At 38.3% G+C, this 19,051-nt stretch overlaps 1 protein-coding gene across 8 annotated transcripts in view; it reads left to right on the top strand.

The window, feature by feature from the left end:
- The window catches only part of CAPRIN2 (caprin family member 2), a 41,190-nt gene that overhangs the window by 11,925 nt on the left and 10,214 nt on the right, over nt 1-19,051 (top strand). For 7 of the 8 annotated variants that reach the window (XM_066258041.1, XM_066258040.1, XM_066258038.1 and 4 more), the window contains exons 5-14: nt 2,360-2,598; nt 4,508-4,590; nt 6,612-6,779; nt 7,855-7,898; nt 9,116-9,793; nt 12,039-12,161; nt 13,248-13,329; nt 14,627-14,682; nt 16,865-16,969; nt 18,376-18,522. In XM_066258041.1, the coding sequence (XP_066114138.1) occupies nt 2,360-2,598; nt 4,508-4,590; nt 6,612-6,779; nt 7,855-7,898; nt 9,116-9,793; nt 12,039-12,161; nt 13,248-13,329; nt 14,627-14,682; nt 16,865-16,969; nt 18,376-18,522 (1,725 nt within the window). The remainder of the gene's footprint in view (nt 1-2,359; nt 2,599-4,507; nt 4,591-6,611; nt 6,780-7,854; nt 7,899-9,115; nt 9,794-12,038; nt 12,162-13,247; nt 13,330-14,626; nt 14,683-16,864; nt 16,970-18,375; nt 18,523-19,051) is intronic. The other variant, XM_066258044.1, reaches the window with a different exon arrangement.

Here is a 19,051-nt window from a genome sequence, read left to right as displayed (position 1 = left end):
ACATCATGGTTCAAAAAATAATTTAGTTATCCAATACTGTTCGGTGATAGCAGTTTATACTTTCATATCTTCTTTCCAAAGCAGTCCTCAACTGGAAGAAGAGAAGGAAATGTAACCTGACTTTTTAGTTTCTACATAAATAAGGAGAAGTAGGCTCTTGTCAGTAATTTTTGTGACATGAACATCTGATTATCATCTAGGAGACAACATAGTTTCATACTTGATTGACTCAGCAAACATATGAAGTCCTGTCATGTGTCAGGTTCTATGCTGGCCACTTGTTATATATTGGTGATGAATAAATATATAGTCCCTTTCATCATGGTCTTGAAGCCCAAGGGGGGATATAGATAAATAGAAAAATAACCATTTAATGTAATAGATACTTTGATTGGGGAAGTTCGGGGTGGCCTGAGCTCATGAGGACCCCTAATCCGACTTGGGAGATGGGAGATCTGGGGGGATCGTGTGCTGCAGGCCTGAGGATGCCCTGAGCATCAGTTGCATTGCCCTTTACCTTATGAGACTGTGTCTGAGAGAAGCCCACTGTCTGGGAGAGCTTGAGATACCATCTTTATACGTTTCCTCCTCTCAAGCAGAATCTGAGAATCCTGTAGTAGTTTGGGTTGTCGTTGGTGTAAGTCCATCCTGAAATCTTGGAAAAGATATTCCGTGCTTTTGCCATCCCAAAGAAAATACCCTTATCCACCATAACCCCCAACCAGCCCGTTCCTCATTTGCAAAGTTTTATCTTCATTCCTTGTCCCTTGTCCCTTGTCCCTGATGGAAGCACACCAAATTTATTAAGTTGCTTTCATACCCTCTAGGGAGGAATTAATAATGCTATAATAAATCTTTTCCCTGAGTTCCCCCCCCCCATCTTTATCTGTTAGGATTTATGAACATACATCTTTTGTAGAGTTCTACTGATGCTGTGTCAAAGTAACTTATTTTTGTGACAGAGACAGACAGGAAGGGAGAGAGATGAGAAACATCAATTTTTCATTGTGGCACCTTAGTTGTTCATTGATTGCTTTCTCATATGTGCCTTGACGGGGGAGGGGGAGGGCTACAGCAGAGCGAGTGACCCCTTACTCAAGCCAGTGACCTTAGGCTTCAAGCCAGCTACCTTTGGGCTCAAGCCAGTGACCATGGGGTCATGTCCATGATCCCACGCTCAAGCCAGCAACCCTGCGCTCAAGCTGGTGAGCCCGTGCTCAAGCTGGCGACCTTTCGGGGTTTCGAACCTGGGTCCTCTGCATCCCAATCCGATGCTCTATCTATCCACTGTGCCACTGACTAGTCAGACTGAATGAAAGTAATTTAATTCATCGATTGGAAAGATTTTTTAGATTTTTTTTGTTTTCTTAATCCTTATACTTTTGAAAATATTCAATATGAAGGAAACATTACAATCAGAAAAACAACTCTAGGAAGAAAAAAACTTTTAGGTTTCTTAGTGGAAATAGGTATTACATTTTATTGTTTTTTTGTTTTTTTTTTTAATGGAAGCCACTTCTGGGACCCATGTAGTAATGTCAGACTTTAAGGTATTATATAGTTTTGATCTGTAGAGTAAACATTGATATTCCATATGCATTTTGTCTGCTAAATATTGGAAGATACAGCTCCCACCAGACTGGCAGACAATTAAGAAAATACCTCTTAATTTCACTTTAAACCAAACCTATTTGCTGTGGCTGTTTATTAACACTCCATTTGTAAGGCATTTTATTTCTGTTTGGTTTTCAGTTCCTTATGCTTTAGCCAGTCTTTGGTAAACTGACCATTACTGTTCAGATGTTCTCCTTCTAGAACATGAGATAAAAAAAGAAAAACGTGAAGAATTTTCTTAAAATATCTGGTCTAAAAAGGCTTGACATACATAAATATGGAAAAGTAGAAGCTTGGGATTAATATGGACACGTGATAGGTACTTAGTTTCTTATGGTGATATTAGAGGTGTTAGATATAGCTGGGCATTGGGAGTCAGATATCTGGACTCCCTTGGCTCCGGTCACTTGAGATAAACCAGTTTATTACTCATAACTTTAGCTGATAAAGGAAGCAGGGTTAAAGGAATTTACCTGTTTCACAGTCAGCGTTATATATATAGGGGTGGGCAAAAGTAGGTTTATAGTTGTAATACAAATAAAAAATACAATAATAATAAGACAAGAATAAACTCTGTGTTTTTGGGTACTCACAATTGTAAACCTACTTTTGCCTACCCTGTATATAAGATGTACCATTAAGCTCAACTTTTTGGGATTAGCATTTTTTTTTTTTTTTTTAGGGTACAGTTGCTAATATTAGGTGGTGGAGAGTTGTCAGTCTTAATTAGCATTTGTTTTAACAGCTACTTAAAGCTCAGAAGAAGGCCCAGAGAAGGGAGCACATGTTAAAACTTGAGGCGGAGAAGAAAAAGCTTTGCACTATACTTCAAGTTCAGTATGTATTACAGAACTTGACCCAGGAACATGTACAGAAAGACTTGAAAGAGGGCTTGAATGGTGCAGTGTATTTGCCTTTAAAAGAACTTGACTACCTCATTCAATTTTCAAAACTGACCTGCCCTGAAAGAAATGAAAGTCTAAGGTAAGCTAATGAAAATATTTTTCTGAAATAGAACACATAACACTTTAGTCTAGCACATATCTATACTCTGTGTGTGTGTGTGTATGTATTTTTTTAAGTGAGAGGAGGGGAGATAGACTCCCACATGTGCCCCAACTGGGATCTACCTGGCAACCCCAGTCTGGGGCCAATGCTCGGATCAGCTGAGCTACCCTCAGTGCCTGAGGGCAATGCTTGGACCAATTGAGTCACTGGCTGCAGAAGGGGCAGAGGGAGAGAAGGGGGAGAGCGAGGGGAAGAGAAGTAGATGGTCACTTCTCCTGTGTGCCCTGATGGGAATCAAACCTGGTACTTCTGCACGCTGGGTTGATGCTCTGTCCACCAAGCCAAGCCCGCCCAGGGCCTAGTACATACATGTATTCAGTAATTAAGAAAACATTAATTTGATTTAATATGGGAAATGTTGGCTTGCCTAGCCTCTGAAAGGGTTGATAGACTAGGAGAAAAGTGGATTTGAATGACCTCATTAACATGCTTCATTATTGTAACACTGATTTAAAAAAATATCTAATCATCAAGTTTTAACTTTATACAAGTATTAACCATAATATTAATTGTATATAATCTTAAAATTCTTTTTTGTAATTATATCAGGCTGTTGTATTACCTGAGAGTCTTTGCCCTTTTATTGCCTTACATAAATGGAGGTAAATGAAGTTTAAGTTGGCCAGTATCATGAAAATTTGAAACTGAGAATTATTTGATGTTCTTGTGATGTGAATAAATAGACACAAATCAGATAATTTAAAATACAAAACCTTAGCAAATTGAGCCTACTCAATACCCCCCTACAATTTTCTGTTTTCTATTCTTGCTTTGATGGAATAAATTTGTTAATGAACAGATGTCTATGTTTTTGTTTTGTTAGATACAGGTATTCCAATGCGTGTCTGTTAGCCAGATAAATGCAGGGTTAGATTTCCACTGTTGTTAGAAATCAGCTTTGTATCTAATATAACTTTTTTTTTTTCTGAAGCTGGAAACGGGGAGAGACAGTCAGACAGACTCCCGCATGCGCCCGACCGGGATCCACCCGGCACACCCACCAGGGGGCGATGCTCTGCCCCTCCGGGGCGTCGCTCTGTTGCGACCAGAGCCACTCCAGTGCCTGGAGCAGAGGCCAAGAAGCCATCCCCAGCGCCCAGGCCATCTTTGCTCCAATGGAGCCTCGCTGCGGGAGGGGAAGAGAGAGACAGAGAGGAAAGAGAGGGGGAGGGGTGGAGAAGCAGATGGGTGCTTCTCCTGTGTGCCCTGGCTGGGAATCGAACCCGGGACTTCTGCACGCCAGGCCGACGCTCTACCACTGAGTCAACCGGCCAGGGATAATATAACTCTTAATTACCTATAATAGACAGCCATATATATATATATATATTTCCCATTCTGATAGTTCATTATCATTACCTATTTGGTGTCTTCCTTCTCCTTCACTTTGGGGGATCAGGGGATTTGAGTTTACTTTAACATGTGAAATGTAAGTGAACACAATTTGAGAAATAAACTTTTTAAAGTTAAATGAAACTCTTTAATATTTCCATTCTATTGTTTTTTTATTTAGGACATAGGCTTGATATTGATCCTAAGTGATACCACATTGACAGCTTTAAACTCTTTGGTCTATTCCTTAATAGCTGCATTTGGTAAAAAATATTCATTTTGGTAGTTTTGAGGGAAAGTGCTTATATTTGAAATCCATAAATGGGCAGTTAGTCATCTTTTAGAAAGTTTGTCTTCCTTTTCAAAGAATAAAAAATCAAAGTTAACATTGAATGTCTTGACTGTTTCTGGGTTAATTGTGTAAATTGCATTGCTCCATATTATATATATACCTCTAAAGCCACTTTGTTCTGCCGCTGCTTTTCCTTGTCAGTGTTGAAGACCAGATGGAGCAGTCGTCCTTGTACTTTTGGGACCTTTTGGAAGGTAGTGAGAAAGCAGTGGTAGGAACGACATGTGAGTTTTCTCTACTCTGGGCTTATGCAGTAAATACTAAACTTTATTTCCAGCAGTTTACCATGATAGTGGGGACTGGAACTGTGTCAGTCCATCAGAACTTACATGTCTGCCAATAGGAGATTCATTCATTGGGAGAATGATCTCGGTTTAGTTCTATTGAAAGCAGTTGTTGAATAATTGCACTCATTAAAAGAGAACCTAGGGAGTTTTGAAGTGGAAAGTCACTATAACTTGGGAACTAGAGCTAAGATCTAGTGCTAACTTTAACACTAGCTTGACCATTTTGGGTTTCAGTTCTTTATTCTGCACAGTTGTACCTTAAATCCACACATTGTTCATATCAAGGCTTATTTACCAGCTCTGCCCAAGAAAATATGAATGGTTTGGTTACATAGTCTATTGGAGTATTGTTGTCTATTGATCTTGAAATGAGCTGGAGAGAAAAAGTTTGACGTTTTAAATAGACTCTCCACCAGTGACCCCAAGTACACATGGCTGGACATGAAGTACATAATTTTATGTACTAGTTTAGGATAATGAAAACTCATTTGAAGCTAGAAAACATTTTTGTAATAGTGATTGCTTTTTAAAGAAAACTCTTAAGTATGTATAACTGTTACAAAATATCTGAATCTTTTCAAGTTTCAATCACAGATTTTTATTTCCTGGTTAGAATGCAAAATGATACAAATACTTTGGGAAATAGTTTGGCAGTTTTTTATATAAAATTAGGTGTACATTTAGGATATAACCAAGCAGTTATACTTCTTAGTTCCAAAGAGAACTGAAAACATATGTTCGTATAAGTATTTGTGCATGAATATTCATACCAGCTTTATTCATAATAGCCCCAAAATGAATACAACCCAGATGTATATCAACTGATAATTGGTAAACATCATGTGGTCTATCCATACAGTGGAATCTACTCAGCAATAAAAAAAGGAGTGACGTACTCATACGTGCAACAATATGGATGAATCTCAAAATAATGATGTTGAGTGAAGCCAGACAAAACATGAGTACATATTGTATGATTCCATTTATATGAAATTCTAGAAAAGACATAACTAGAATGCTAGCAGGTCACTGGCTCCTGGGGGTGGGGGGAGGGGTTGATTATAGAAAGGACATGGAGGAACGTTTTGAGTTGATGAAATGTTCTATATCATTGTTATGGTGGAAGTAATACCAGAAGTAATACAGTCATACTGTGCTCTTAAAATGGATGAATTTTGTTGTTTGTAAATCATATGTCAAAGTTGATTTTCTTAAAAATAAAAAAAAGATAAAATCTATGTCAAAGTACTTCTATGAAAGGAATAATAGAGCCAAATCAAGTTTGGGAAATCTGCTTAATTTGGTAATTATGTTTTTAGTGGATAGTAAAATGAAGTAGACCTTAGACTTATTTATGGTGCAGTGACTTTAAAGTCATTTTAAGATTTTTCTTAATCACCAAAGGGTGATGTGCTAGGAGTGACATAAAAGCATTACTCAAGAGTAAAGTCTTAATCATGGGATTTTGCAGTTTAACAATCTTTTAGAGATTGTCTAAGATAGGGTTTTCTTGTATGAGAAGCTTTTACTTCCCTAAAGCCTTCAATTACTTGGGGAAAATAGAGTAGTTGCTGGTTGTGATGTGGGAGCAGACAGAAGAAAGGACTTTTTCCTTGAGCTCAGGGAACAATTTGTGCTTTGGTAACATATTTGGGTCTTTGATAAGGATCTCTGACTTTTAGTCATTTTTCAGAGAGTAGAATGGAGGCCCAGAGAAATGTCAGTGACTTGCTAAACTTTGGGATTCTGATCTTATAAATTTGTGTCGACTGAGCCTGCCATGGAGATGGACTGCGTATTTGCTTTCTGTGGTACTGACCAGTTCTTTGAATCCCCTCTAATGTAGAATGTTATAATGACATACTATAGTTAGGAAAAATTGTATTAGGATTTCTATTTCAAAGTTTTCTATGACCTTTTCATTGTATGATAACTAAGTCTTAATCACTTTTTCTTAGACAAACATATGAAAGATCTACTGTCTAAATTGCTGAACTCAGGCTATTTTGAAAGTATCCCAGTTCCAAAAAATGCTCAGGAAAAAGCAGCATTGTTGGAGGAAGAAATGCTATTAAAATCAGAGAAAGACAAACAATTATTGAAGACTGAATCTGTCAAAGAGTCAGGTTTGTTGATATCTGTGAAATTCTGTACAGTGGTTACATTTTTAACACCCAAAATGAGTTAAAGCATTGTGAAATGATTGCCTTATTTTAATTGGTTAGTGTCTACATGCATGGAAATCTTTACTTGTGTAGGATGAGCCTCCATTTACAAGACATCTGTAGGCTTTATTACTGTGACTTACTTCCTTTTATTAAGAGTGGACCTCAGCCGAAACATTAGGTTATACTTTGTTACCAGAGGGTACTGTTCACTGTTAAAATGAGACATTTATGGAGTTTGAATCTTTTTGTTAAACTATTAGTAGGTAATTTCATGTGAAATTGTCTAAAGTATAAGTTCTGGTAGCATCTAATACTGTAGTAGAACACGATTATAAATGACCTGAGGTTAACATGTTCAGGGAAAAAATTGCCAAAGTAAATAATAATATGTCCAGTAAAGGAAATATGCTCTTCAAAATTCTACTTTTCTTGGGTAAGAAATACTTTGAGTAAATGACACTTTTGCTTTTGTTTGTTGAAGCTGGATTTATTTAAGAAATATCACTTTTAAGGAGGTAGTCCACACAGAGGTCTGGAAACCACTAGCAAGATTCAAATCATTTCTCATGTCCACTTCCTCTTAGTTCTTACTACTAAGTCCAGTGCTTCAGTATCTCACTCCCTCATCCTCTTTCCATCCTTAAACTGGCTTGTCTGAGGCCTTTAAAGGCTATATTTCAAGCTGAGGTGACTAATTTTTACCCCATGGGACCAGAGCTATACTTCCAACTTGGAAGAGGCTGTGTTTGTGGGTGAGAGGAAATAGTCTTATTTTCAACCAGAAATCAGTTTTTAACTGTAACTTGGCTTCAGAAAAGTATCTTATATGAAGAGAGCTATTAGCTTCACCTAGCCTTAGACCACAAGCTTTTGACCAACTAGCAAAGTGAAAATTCCTCCTGTGAATGTACTTAATTTTACTATCCTTTTTCTCTTAACTCTTCTGAAATGTTGCTGGAAAGAATTACTTGTAATCAGTCAGAAAACTTTGATTTACCTAGTGTTTATTCAGTATTCCTTTTTATCTTCCCAGGGTCTCTTGTGGAACTTGCACAGGCAGAGATACAACCACAAGAGGTAAGGTCCTGAAAGGTAGTTTGCTGATTTTGGTGTCCGAGCTTTTGTGTGCCATGGAGCTAGCCTGCTCAAACTTGGATCCTGGCTTTGCAGTTTGCTAGCTTTGTGACTTTAGGCAAGATCTAGTCCAGCTGTGTCTGTCATCCTCATGCTTAAGATTGGGGGTGGTGGTGGTAATAATAATACCTAGTGTGGTTATTGTGAGGATTAAAGGAGTCAGCTTAACTCCTGAATTACTTAGAATTTGGCCTGGCACACAACTGCCTGTGTTAGCTGTTGTTGTAGTTTTTGGCCCTTGTGTTAGAATTTATAAATGGGTATAGGCCTGACCAGTGGTGATGCAGTGAATAGTGTTGACTTGGGACCCTGAGGTTTCAGGATCTGGACTCTGAGGTCACCAGCTTGAGCACAGGTTCACTAGTTTGAGTGTGGGATCATGTCAATCTTGGGACATGATCCCAAGATCTTTGGCTTGAGCAAGGGGTCACTGGCTTGGCTGGAGCCCCCCAAGTCAAGGTAGATATGAGAAACAACCAGTCAACAAAGTAACACAACTACAAGTTGATTCTTCTCATTCCTCTCCCTTCTTTTCTTTCTCTCTCTTGCTAAAAAAAAATATAGAATTTTGCTCTGTAAATTTAACTCAGATTAATAACAGAAGTGGGTATTGGCTCTTTCTGAAGTGACATTTAAGTTCATAGATGCTGAAAAGAATGGAAGAGGCAAGATCATAGTATTGATCGATATATAATGGAAATAAAAGTCTGGTAAGTCAGGAAACATAAGGCTTAAGGTTAAACAGTATAACTTTGTGTCGTTGGACTATCCTTTGTCTTAAGGGTGTCAGGTGGGTAGTCAGGAATATAGACTTTGATACTTAAGAAGTAGCAATCTATATTTGACTCACCTGAGACTGCTAAGAACTGTGCATCATGATGCCGCATTTGCTTGATTCAGGCTCTTTTATCAAGGTTATTATGAATCTGCAAGTCAAGTATAGATTGCTACTTTTCAAATATCAAAGTGTGTATTTCTGTTAACTGAGGGAAAAGGAATGGACAAGCAAGTAGGACCGTCTTTTTAAGTAGAATCATGATGGAAGTTTCCGGTTAGCACAATGGTTCGTACCAGTGGGCGTAGGAATACTGAGAGTTCCTTGTTCCCCTCCAGGTCTCCTATACATTTTATGATACAGTACATTGTTTTCTCTGATCTAGTTTCTTAACAGATGCTATATAACAGAAGCAGATTATTCAAGCAAACAGGACGAAGAGCAGTCTTGGGAAGCAGATTATGCTAGAAAACCAAATCTCCCCAAATGTTGGGATATGCTTACTGAAGCAGATGGTAAGGAGAAGAAACAGGAATCCCTGAAGTCCTGGGAGTCTTCTGTTAAGCACCAGGAATTAGCAAAGCCTGCAGTTTCCTTAGGACAGAGGAAACAAGAGATTGCAAAACTCAGGGCCACTGTGCAGGAAGAAGAGAAGAAGCAGGACATCGCCAAACCCAAGCTAATTCCTAGACAGTGGAAACAAGAAACTCCTACATCTGAGGCAGGACGCATTCAAGAGGGACAGAAGAAGCAGGAAACACCAAAGCCTTGGCCAGTGCAGCCTCCAAAAGAGCAGGCTCCAAAGAAGCCAACTGCAAAGTCTTGGACACCTTCTCTGCAGAGTGAACAGGACATCGGCAAGCCGTGGACCACTCCCGTGCATGAAGAGCAGGCTTCAAGGCAGCCGGAGACTCCGAAGTCCTGGGAAAACAATGCGGAGAATCAGAAACACCCTTTCACACAGCAAGCACAGATCTCTCCACCGTCCTGGGGAGCAGCTGCAGGAAGCCTCATACCAAACGACCAGCTTCTGTCCAGGAAGTTTAGTGCCGAACTCAAAGATGTGAGTTGATCTGTGTCAGTCTGCTGCTGGCAATGTAGACATGTATGGATAAGGAGTTGTGGTAACGATAGCTCGTTGGTTTTCTTGAAAAAAAATAGAAATCAACAAAACCCATGTTAAATTAATGTATACGATATTTCCCTTAACTTTTGAGTGTGTAATTTATGGTTTTCCTTTGAAAATTGGAAGTACAACCTAGTCTGTTGAGCCTCACCTGAGATGAAATTTTCAACCACAAGAAAATATTATTTTAATGCTCAAGATTTAATGACATGATATGCTCTCAAAATAGTGGATAGTTGACACAAGACCATAATGTGAACAAGCGTAAATGCATGTCACAGGGTGGGAGACTTACTGGAGGAATATTTCACTTCTCTTCTACCGGCACACGGTGACTGTCTGACAGAAGTTAACATTTTTCTGTATTGCTCCTCTTTAACTCACTTGTAGGCACCCAGATATTCTAGTAGTTGGGGAACGGTCTGAATTATTTTTCCATTTCTGTTTCAAAATAAGGATTCTCAGGGGATAGACACTGTAGGCATGAAATATTCTGCAACTAGGTTTTGGAGTATGAGATGTAGCTCAAATGTAAGGCCTCATTCTGTTCATGACAATTAACCTGTTTCAGGAAGCTAAGAAGGCTTATAATGAGTAATCCTTGGCTACAATGCGAGTGTTAACTTTTTAAAAAATGATACTTTACACACTATTGTTTAAATGCAAACTTGGTGCCACCAAGAAATGCGGACTCCTCCTCCTCCTCCCTGCGTTCTTCATTTCCAGTAGTTCCAGTGCCATGTAGCTGAAGATTTTCTGATAACCCTTTGGTCCTCTGACGGTGTGAGAAACGTTCTGCTTGGGGAAATCAAAGCATTGTATTTTATAAATAAATTACTCGTACCTTTGTTCTTCCTGGGAAGAAAATTTTAAGACTGACTTGTCTCCTTTTGCTCTCCCTTCTTCCTCTTTTTCTTCAAGTGCTGATATTAATTTTAGCTTCTTCCTGACCCAGCAGAAGATTGATAGCCTTATTTCATTAACCAGATATCACACACAGTGACTATCATATGTCAACCATGTTGAGAGACTTGTATTTAAAACCCTGTTTTATACTTTAATAAAGCTGCTTAAAAAAAAAAAAAAAACAACTTAAAATTCCACTGGGTATTGAATAGCAATGCTGAGCCTTTACCATACCATAATTTTAATACCATGCTATTTGCTGAATAATTTAAGGTCAGGCATGTTTAGTTGGAAAGGTCAGAATTTACTTAATTTGCTTTTATGGCGCAGACGGCATTATACTGAGGTTGCAAGGTCTTTCCGCGACTGAGAGGACACGTCTGTGTGCAGCAGTGTCTGTCTGTATCTGTCTTGCCGTCTCAGCTGTCTAGAGCTGTCTGTAAGTACAGTCAAGGGCAAGATAACGTTCAAAAGCAAAAGACTAGATAATATGAAATTAAGCACTAATGCTCATACTTTTTTCTCCTAAAAGAGCTTTTCATTTATTCACTTAGGGTCTACTCTTATTTTATATGATACATTGACAAATTTAGCTGTGTGACCTGAATAAAATGAAAGCTGGAGAAGAGGCACTGGTAGAGAGAGACGTGCTGACAGCTGTAAGAAGTAGCTGCAAACGTTAGGTCTAATTCAAGGGTGTGCAGCAGTCGGAAGCAATTTAGCATGAGGCCTAGCCACCTTATAAACTTCCAATAGCCCCTCAGAGTATACTTACTTTATATATATAATATAACATGCATTTCCTCCATTCTAGGATGTATATGTATACATTTTTACATCTTAATGTTTCTGAACTCAGATACAGCTTAAAAATGGGATGTGTAGTTAATGTGGTAGAAGTAATTTTTTTCCTAAGAAAAGAATAAGTCATTGGTATGTCTTATGGTCATTGACCATCTTATCCTAGAAGACATATGGTAACTGATGTCCATAGTGAAAGAACTTCCTGTCAAGGACGTCCTGTGTTTTTGAGTCACCCCTCAAAAAAGGATGTTTGAAGAAGACTTCCATTAAAGTTGTTTTGAATGGGGAAAAAGTGTTTAAAGTTCAATTAAATTATTTAAAATATATATTTGGAAATTTTTGCAATAACTCTGGTAAGTGAGCATTGCTATGTATTTTGGTTTCAGTTAGGCGTAACGATAGGCTAAGTTTTCCGAGTTCGGTTATTGAGTTTGAATTTTACTCCTGACGACAGTGTGGGTCTGTCTTGCAGGTGCCTAAGCCAGTGCACCAGCCCACAGGCTCTTCCTCTGCCCTTCCAAGGGACCCAGTGCTGAGGAGAGAGAAACTGCAGGATCTGATGACCCAGATTCAAGGAACCTGTAACTTTATGCAAGTATGAGTCACTACTAAACAAATCTTAAGTGATATTCAAGGGGCTACTCGCTTCTAACCTGAAGCATTGTAATGAAGATGTTAAGAACGTAGATTTTGGTGTCCAAATGAGTTCAGATTCTGGCTCTGTCACTTGCTGGCTCTGAGAGTTTAGGCAAGTTAGTTAAGTCTCTGCCAAGCAGATCATCATTAGTTTTCACTGAGATTGTGAGAACTTACACTATGCTTGGTACTCTGGGAAATGCCTTTGGATGTAGAAAATCAGAAGACAGTCATTGTCTTTAGGAGTTTATATTCCAGTTGTATGAGATTGTGAACTTGTGCTTAGTCTATAGTTAAATTCTGTTCCACAGACTCTTACAGAATTTCAGAATAGTGTGATATTACTGAGGTCTAAAGTAAACAAGGTATTTTTGTGTAGTGAAAAAGATCTTTAGCTTTGGAATTTAGACCCATGTTTAAATCCCCCTTCGACCAATTCAACAGCTGTAGAATCTATGGCAAGTTATTTAGCTTTCAACCCTCTACTTATTTTTAAAATGAGGGAATTGCTTATTCCTTCAGATTATTTTAAGATAAATAACAGAACAAAAGTGATCACTGCAAGTGTGTAGCTTAAGTACTCAAAGTGTTGGAAACATTTCTGGGAGAACCAAAATGGGCAGAAGGCAGAATAGGATGGTTGCTCACCATGAAAGTGTTTAATAACATGAGTAGTTTAGTGGTTAAGATAAGATAATTAGACCCTCTCGTTGTTTGGGTTTAATAAAAATGAGGGTTCAGTCTATACTAGTACTAATGCCTCTGTTTAAGACCTCAAGTCAGGAGTTTTATTTTCCAGGTCAGGCCTTAGATTACTAGGGTAGTTTTAATACTTGACACAATCTTAAAGTTTGACAATTACCAAGATTTTAATTTTAACTTAATTTCTGCTCTGTAAAGACCTAACTTATTAACCTTTTGAGATAGTTATTAGCCAGGTTCCTATAGTTAATAAGCTATGGACAACATCATGAATAATTTAATGCTAATAGCTCTGAAATGAATAATCTTTGTTTTAATTTATTATTTAAAAACTTGGCTTTAGGAATCTGTTCTGGATTTTGACAAACCTTCAAGTGCAATTGCATCATCACAGTCACCTTCAGCTGCTCCGGGCAGCCCCGTAGGTATGTAATCCTTCTTAAGACTTGAAACAAAGAGCTACAGGTCTAGCTACATTAGCGTACTGAACTGACCTGTTCATGTTTTGGAGAAAGTCTCCAGACGGGTGAATGGAAATGCATATTAGTGTGTTTGCAATGTTTTATGTTCTCATAGTGTTCTGACTAAAACTTGCTTGACTCCTTTTGACTTTATAAATTTAGCCTTGAGGCTTTTGGATCCTGACAATGAGTGAAATGACCTCAGTGATATTTAGTACACTGAGTAATGTAGTGATTAATGATGGAGCCTCGATTTGAATCTAGTCTGATGCTTCAAACTTTAGGTCTTTTGCTCTACACTACTTGATCTCAAGGGAAGTAAGCAAAGACATACTCCAGCTGTAGTAAAAAAGTATACACCAACTAGATTATACAGTAATTCCTGGGTGAAGTAAGAAACAAATAGAGCAATTAAGAAAAGCACTGTAATAGGTAATAAGAAAAAAGAAGGACATTAATATATGTGATCAAAGAAGAAAAAAACTGAAGAGACAGACAGCTAAGATTTCTTTGAAACTTGGAACTTACGTACATCAATTATTATTCATGATAGCTCAGTTTATTTTTCAGATTGCTATTACCTGTTATTTACTTATTTATTTATTTATTTATTTTAGTGAGAGGAGGGGAGGCAGAGACAGACTCCTGCATGCGCCCTGACTGGGATCCACCCAGCAAGCCCACTAGGGGGCGATGCTCTGCTCATCTGGGGCCCTTGCTTTGTTACAACCAGAGCCATTTTTTAGCGCCTGAGGTGGAGGCCATGGAGCCATCCTCAGTTCCCCAGGCAAACTTGCTCCAGTTGAGCCATGGCTGCAGGAGGGGAAGAGAAGAGAGAGAGAGATAAGTGAGAAGGGAAGAGATGGAGAAACAAATGGGCACTGCGCTGTGTGCCTTGACTGGGAATCAAACCGGGACATCCACACACGGGGCTGATGCTCTACCACTGAGCAACCGGCCAGGGCCTATTACGTGTTATTTTTAAAAGTCATATTGCTGTTCTTTTGGAAGCCTTGTAATGCTGCTTTTGCCCATTTAATCTTAAAATATTATGTATCACAGATGGGACTAGTATTCTCTTTTTCTCCAGTCCTTTCAGACTCTTTGTAGAACTCTAATAGAAAATTCACAATGGACTTGAGACCTAGTTTTTTCAGATACTGCTTTTTTAATTTTTTGTAGGTATAAACCTTAGGTTCCACCCAGTTGATACGCATACACTTTTCTCTCAGTAGTTGACTGTTGGTTTCACTCTCTGCAGCATCTACAGAACAAAATCTATCCAGTCAAAGTGATTTTCTTCAAGAGCCATTACAGGTAACTTCCCCAAATTAATCTTTCACTTTTCTTTGCTATTCGGGGAAGAAACTCTTGCTTTAGCAAGAATGATTAGACTGGTGATTCTAATATACATGTCTAGTTTTTTAGATTAAATACAGCTAGTCCTCGAAAGATTCCCAGATGACTGTGGGGAAGACATCAATTATAATAGAGAAAGCTAGTTGACTTAGTAAGGAAAGAATAAACCTAAAGAATTCAGAGGTGCCTTGAATCTTACTTTGCTACTGGGCTATCTAAGTAACTTAATATATCAGCATAATAAAGGGTCTAAAGAAAGAAACTAGTTTTTAAACTCATGGTTAGCCAGTCCCCCCACCTGACACACAATGGTTAACAATCCAAGGAACTAATTTCCACAGAACACATTAAGAGATATAAAGGGACCAGACCATTGAGATCTGTAAATACCACACTGCATTTCCATCAGTAGTAAATTCAAGGTTCTCTGTGTTCCGGTCATCACCTTTAAAAAAAAAATTCTTTGGATCCCACTGAAAGCCTTATTGGCAATTTTCTTGACAGTAGCTGCTTTGACAATAGGTTATATACAATATTTTGACCAGGTGGGTCAATAATTGTCTTCCATTCCAAAAACTTCTGAGTATATATTGCTTACAGTGATTTCTATTTGGTTTGATAAGGTCCAGCTCAATTTTCAAAATGGGTTTGTTGAGCAAGCTCTCTCACCCCAGTCACTGCTGTGAGTAATGAGCTCCGTTTTATCCGTTCTTGCTGTTAGGGTTCTCTAGGAGGCTTTCAACTGACAAATTATTATTTATTTTTTGAAAAACCACCAGTCTAATTCTAGTAGTTCTGGTCTGTAATGTTTTATTTACTCACCAATACTTAAAAGAACCTTCAACTGGTGTACTTAGCAATAATTTGGAATCAAGAATTGTCATAATTTCTGAATAAATACTAATGTAAAAAAGTTTTTATCTTTTTTGTTAAGTAAACATTTTAACTAAAATTCAAGTCTTTTAAAGCTTAGCTATCAAGTTGCCTGAGTTGCCTTAACTTGGCATCTGTAACTCTGTGGCTGGAGAATTTATGTCCCTACAACAGCCAGTCCCACTTCCTTAGGCCAGTTGTTGATGAAAGGGCCAGAAGAAAAGCCTAGTCTCATGATAGCTCTAATATAATGGCCAGATCTATATTGTACCTATTTATATATTTCATTACCTAAAATGTTCTAAAGGATATCAAAAATTATTTTTCCATGAGGCCTTTTTTAAACTTGGTTCTCATCTCCTTCCCAAGAAATGCTGTATCGTGATGAACCCTTCTTGGAAGGTCACTGAAACGTAACTGGTTTGATATTGGTTACCATTAGTTCTAGTTCACCCATTTTACTGGGGCTTCTGAGAACCACATCAAAGCATTGAGATAAAAAGAGTAGATTCACTGATAATTCAGACCTTGTGATTGCTAGGTTTTTATGGGCCTCTCATATCTGTTAACCTGTTTTACCAGAGACTTCCTAACCATTCTCTTAGCTTTTTTTTTGGTTATAGTTGTCACAGCCTTAGTTCCTACTCTGCTTTCCCCCAGTTTTTATTTTCTAAATATTATTACTTTAATTTTTTTGTTAGAATGTTGATGCCATTGTGTCTGTAGAGCTTATCCTTTCTACCTGTATTTCTACCTGCCTCTTTAAGAAACGGCAAGCGGCCAGAGTAAAAGCATACTGTGACACGTGGCAGAGCTGTGCCTTGTGTTAGATGTGCCCTGAGCTCCTCTTCCAGGGAACTGTTGTTGAGTGCCAGGTTGAAAATCTAGCCTTGGTCTCCAGGCCAAGAATGTTGATAAGTGAAGATGGGATTAGATGTGTGGCCTTGGTGACCAGGCCTGGAAAGGCAATGTAGCTGACTACTTGGGTTTGAATCTCGGCTCTGCCACTGAATTTTAGTGTAATCTTGGGAACATTGCTTAATCTGTCTTTGCCTTTGCCTGATTATCAATAAAATGGGAATAGTATATAGTAGCCACCTCACAGGCTTATTGTTGGACTGATGAGTTGCTAGGTGTAAATGTTTAGCATAGTGTTTGACACTAGTGGGTACTCAGTAAGAGTATCATATTAGGCAGCCCACAGCCCAAAAAATATAAAGTGAACAAAATGTGTCTATGATAATGTCTTATGTCCTCCTGTGTCTAGGCTGCTTCCACTGCAGTTACCTGTAGCTCAAACGCTTGCTTGGTCACTACCCATCCGGCTTCCACGGGATCTGACACAGACTTTGTGACCTCAGAGGCTCCGGAGGTAATGACGGAGCATCGTCTTAATTTCTTTTCTGTCTTAAAGAATAGCAAAACCAGCTTAGTTTATGAAATACAGGCATGATTGTTTGAACGATTTAACATTTATACTGTATCACCGTATTGCTTTCTGTAGATGTTGTGGTCCTGGAACTTACACAGGCAACTTGACTGGGACTTCGCTATATAAGTAGACTCACAGAGTATTGCTTTATCACATACACTAACTATGTCCAGGCTGCTGGTGCCAAAAAAGATGAAAAGTTCTAGGTGGGATTAGGTCAGGTTTCTTGCTAGATTTATATGAAAGGAATCCTTAGAACAAAAATATTTTTATAACTGTGAAGACTTAGTAACTTTGTAGTGTTACTGTTAGCACTTACTCAATTGGAATAATTTACATTCTCTTTTTGGCTAATTTTGTCAAAAGTATTTTACAGTATTATGTTTGTGCTTTCATTCTAAAGTGATAGTTTTTGCTAATAAGTTTGAACAAATTCTTACAGGTATAGGCAAGATAGGATGATTTTTAAAATTAATATAGCTACTCTTAGATTTCATTTTATTTTATTTATTTTTTGGTTAACTATTATTCAAGAATATGTGTTTTTTTAAGTGAGAGGAGGGGAGATAGACTCCTGCATGCACCCCAACTGGGTTTCACCCAGCAACCCCTATCTGGGGCCGATGCTCGAATCAACCTAACTATCCTCAGTGCCTGATGCCTATGCTCAGACTAAACCAGCTATCCTCAGTGCCCAGGGCCAACACTTGAACCAATTGAGCCACTGACTACAGGAGAGGAAGAGGGACAGAAGTGGGAGAGGGAAGGAAGAGGAGCTGATGGTCACTTCTCCTGTGTGCCCTGATTGGAGATTGAACCCCAGACGTCCACACGCCAGGCCGATGCTCTATCCACTGAGCAAACCAGCCAGGGCCAAGAATATATATTTCTTATAGCAGTGATTTTCAACTGCCAGTCCACAGACCAGTGGTGATCTGCCAAAAATTTTGTGCTGGTCTGTGATGTGATTTTCTTAACCCAAGATTTTTCTAAAGCCTAAATCTAATGTATAAATGTGCACTAATATTAAATTCTTAACTTAATGGAAAATACCATTTCAGGGTTTGAAAAGGACTAGACACTCATGAAAAGTTCAGTCTCTTTATCTGTTAGACTGATTATTAGTAAGACTCTTTCACTTAGTCAGCAAGCTGTGTAAAGCAAATGCTAGTGTGCATCCTCAGCAGATGAGATTTGAAATTGTAAGCAGAAGCTATTCTTTTGCATTCCTGTGTCCAGTTGTCATCCTATAGAACTTGCTGACTTGTGTTAGCTTGGGGTTTAGTGTATGCTAACTGCTTATGATACTGTAGATGATTGGCTGATGCTGCATTTCTCCTCCCCAGGCAGCAGTTCCCCCAAGCAAGCAACCGTCTTCATTAGTGTCTTCAAATCCTCCCATATCAAAGGGCCCTGAACCGGGCTTCCATTCACCTCCAGCAAGTAGTAGTTCAGTAACTATTAACACAGCGCCCTTTCAAGCCATGCAGACAGTGAGTATGAAATGCGAATGATGATTGCAATTCATTATTGCTGTTCTTGAGTACTATGTGAATAGATTTGCCATCTGTTTTACTTTTATGTGGGCTGGTAGAATCTACATTTGTCCCGTAGAAATATTGTTTATGGTGGAAGGGTATTAAAGCCAAAGCTTCAAGAATTTTGAATGAATGTCTTATCAGATCATTTTCCCTTCTATGAAAATTAGTAGCAGGCTAAGCTGAGGGTCCCTTATTAAACAAATGAACTGTGTGTGTGAGAAATATAATTTTGTATAAACAACTTAATAATACTAACCATTTCTAATATCACCCTAGTGATGTTCCATAGCCTCATAACCAGACATAGAGAACACATACCATACCTGGGTGTTCTTTCATTGTTGAAACTTTCATCTTGATCTCATACAAGTTTTTAGAGAATTGTTCAGATATGTGTGGTATTTTAGATTACATAAATTACAAATTGTAGTTTAAAATTTTTTATGATACTATTATAACCAGGTTTGTATGTTTATTCTCC

Source organism: Saccopteryx bilineata, chromosome 2 (assembly GCF_036850765.1).
Source record: "Saccopteryx bilineata isolate mSacBil1 chromosome 2, mSacBil1_pri_phased_curated, whole genome shotgun sequence".
Classification (NCBI taxonomy): Eukaryota; Metazoa; Chordata; class Mammalia; order Chiroptera; family Emballonuridae; genus Saccopteryx; species Saccopteryx bilineata.
The sequence above is the reverse complement of the archived record's forward strand: the minus strand, read 5'-3'. Positions and strand labels throughout refer to the sequence as shown.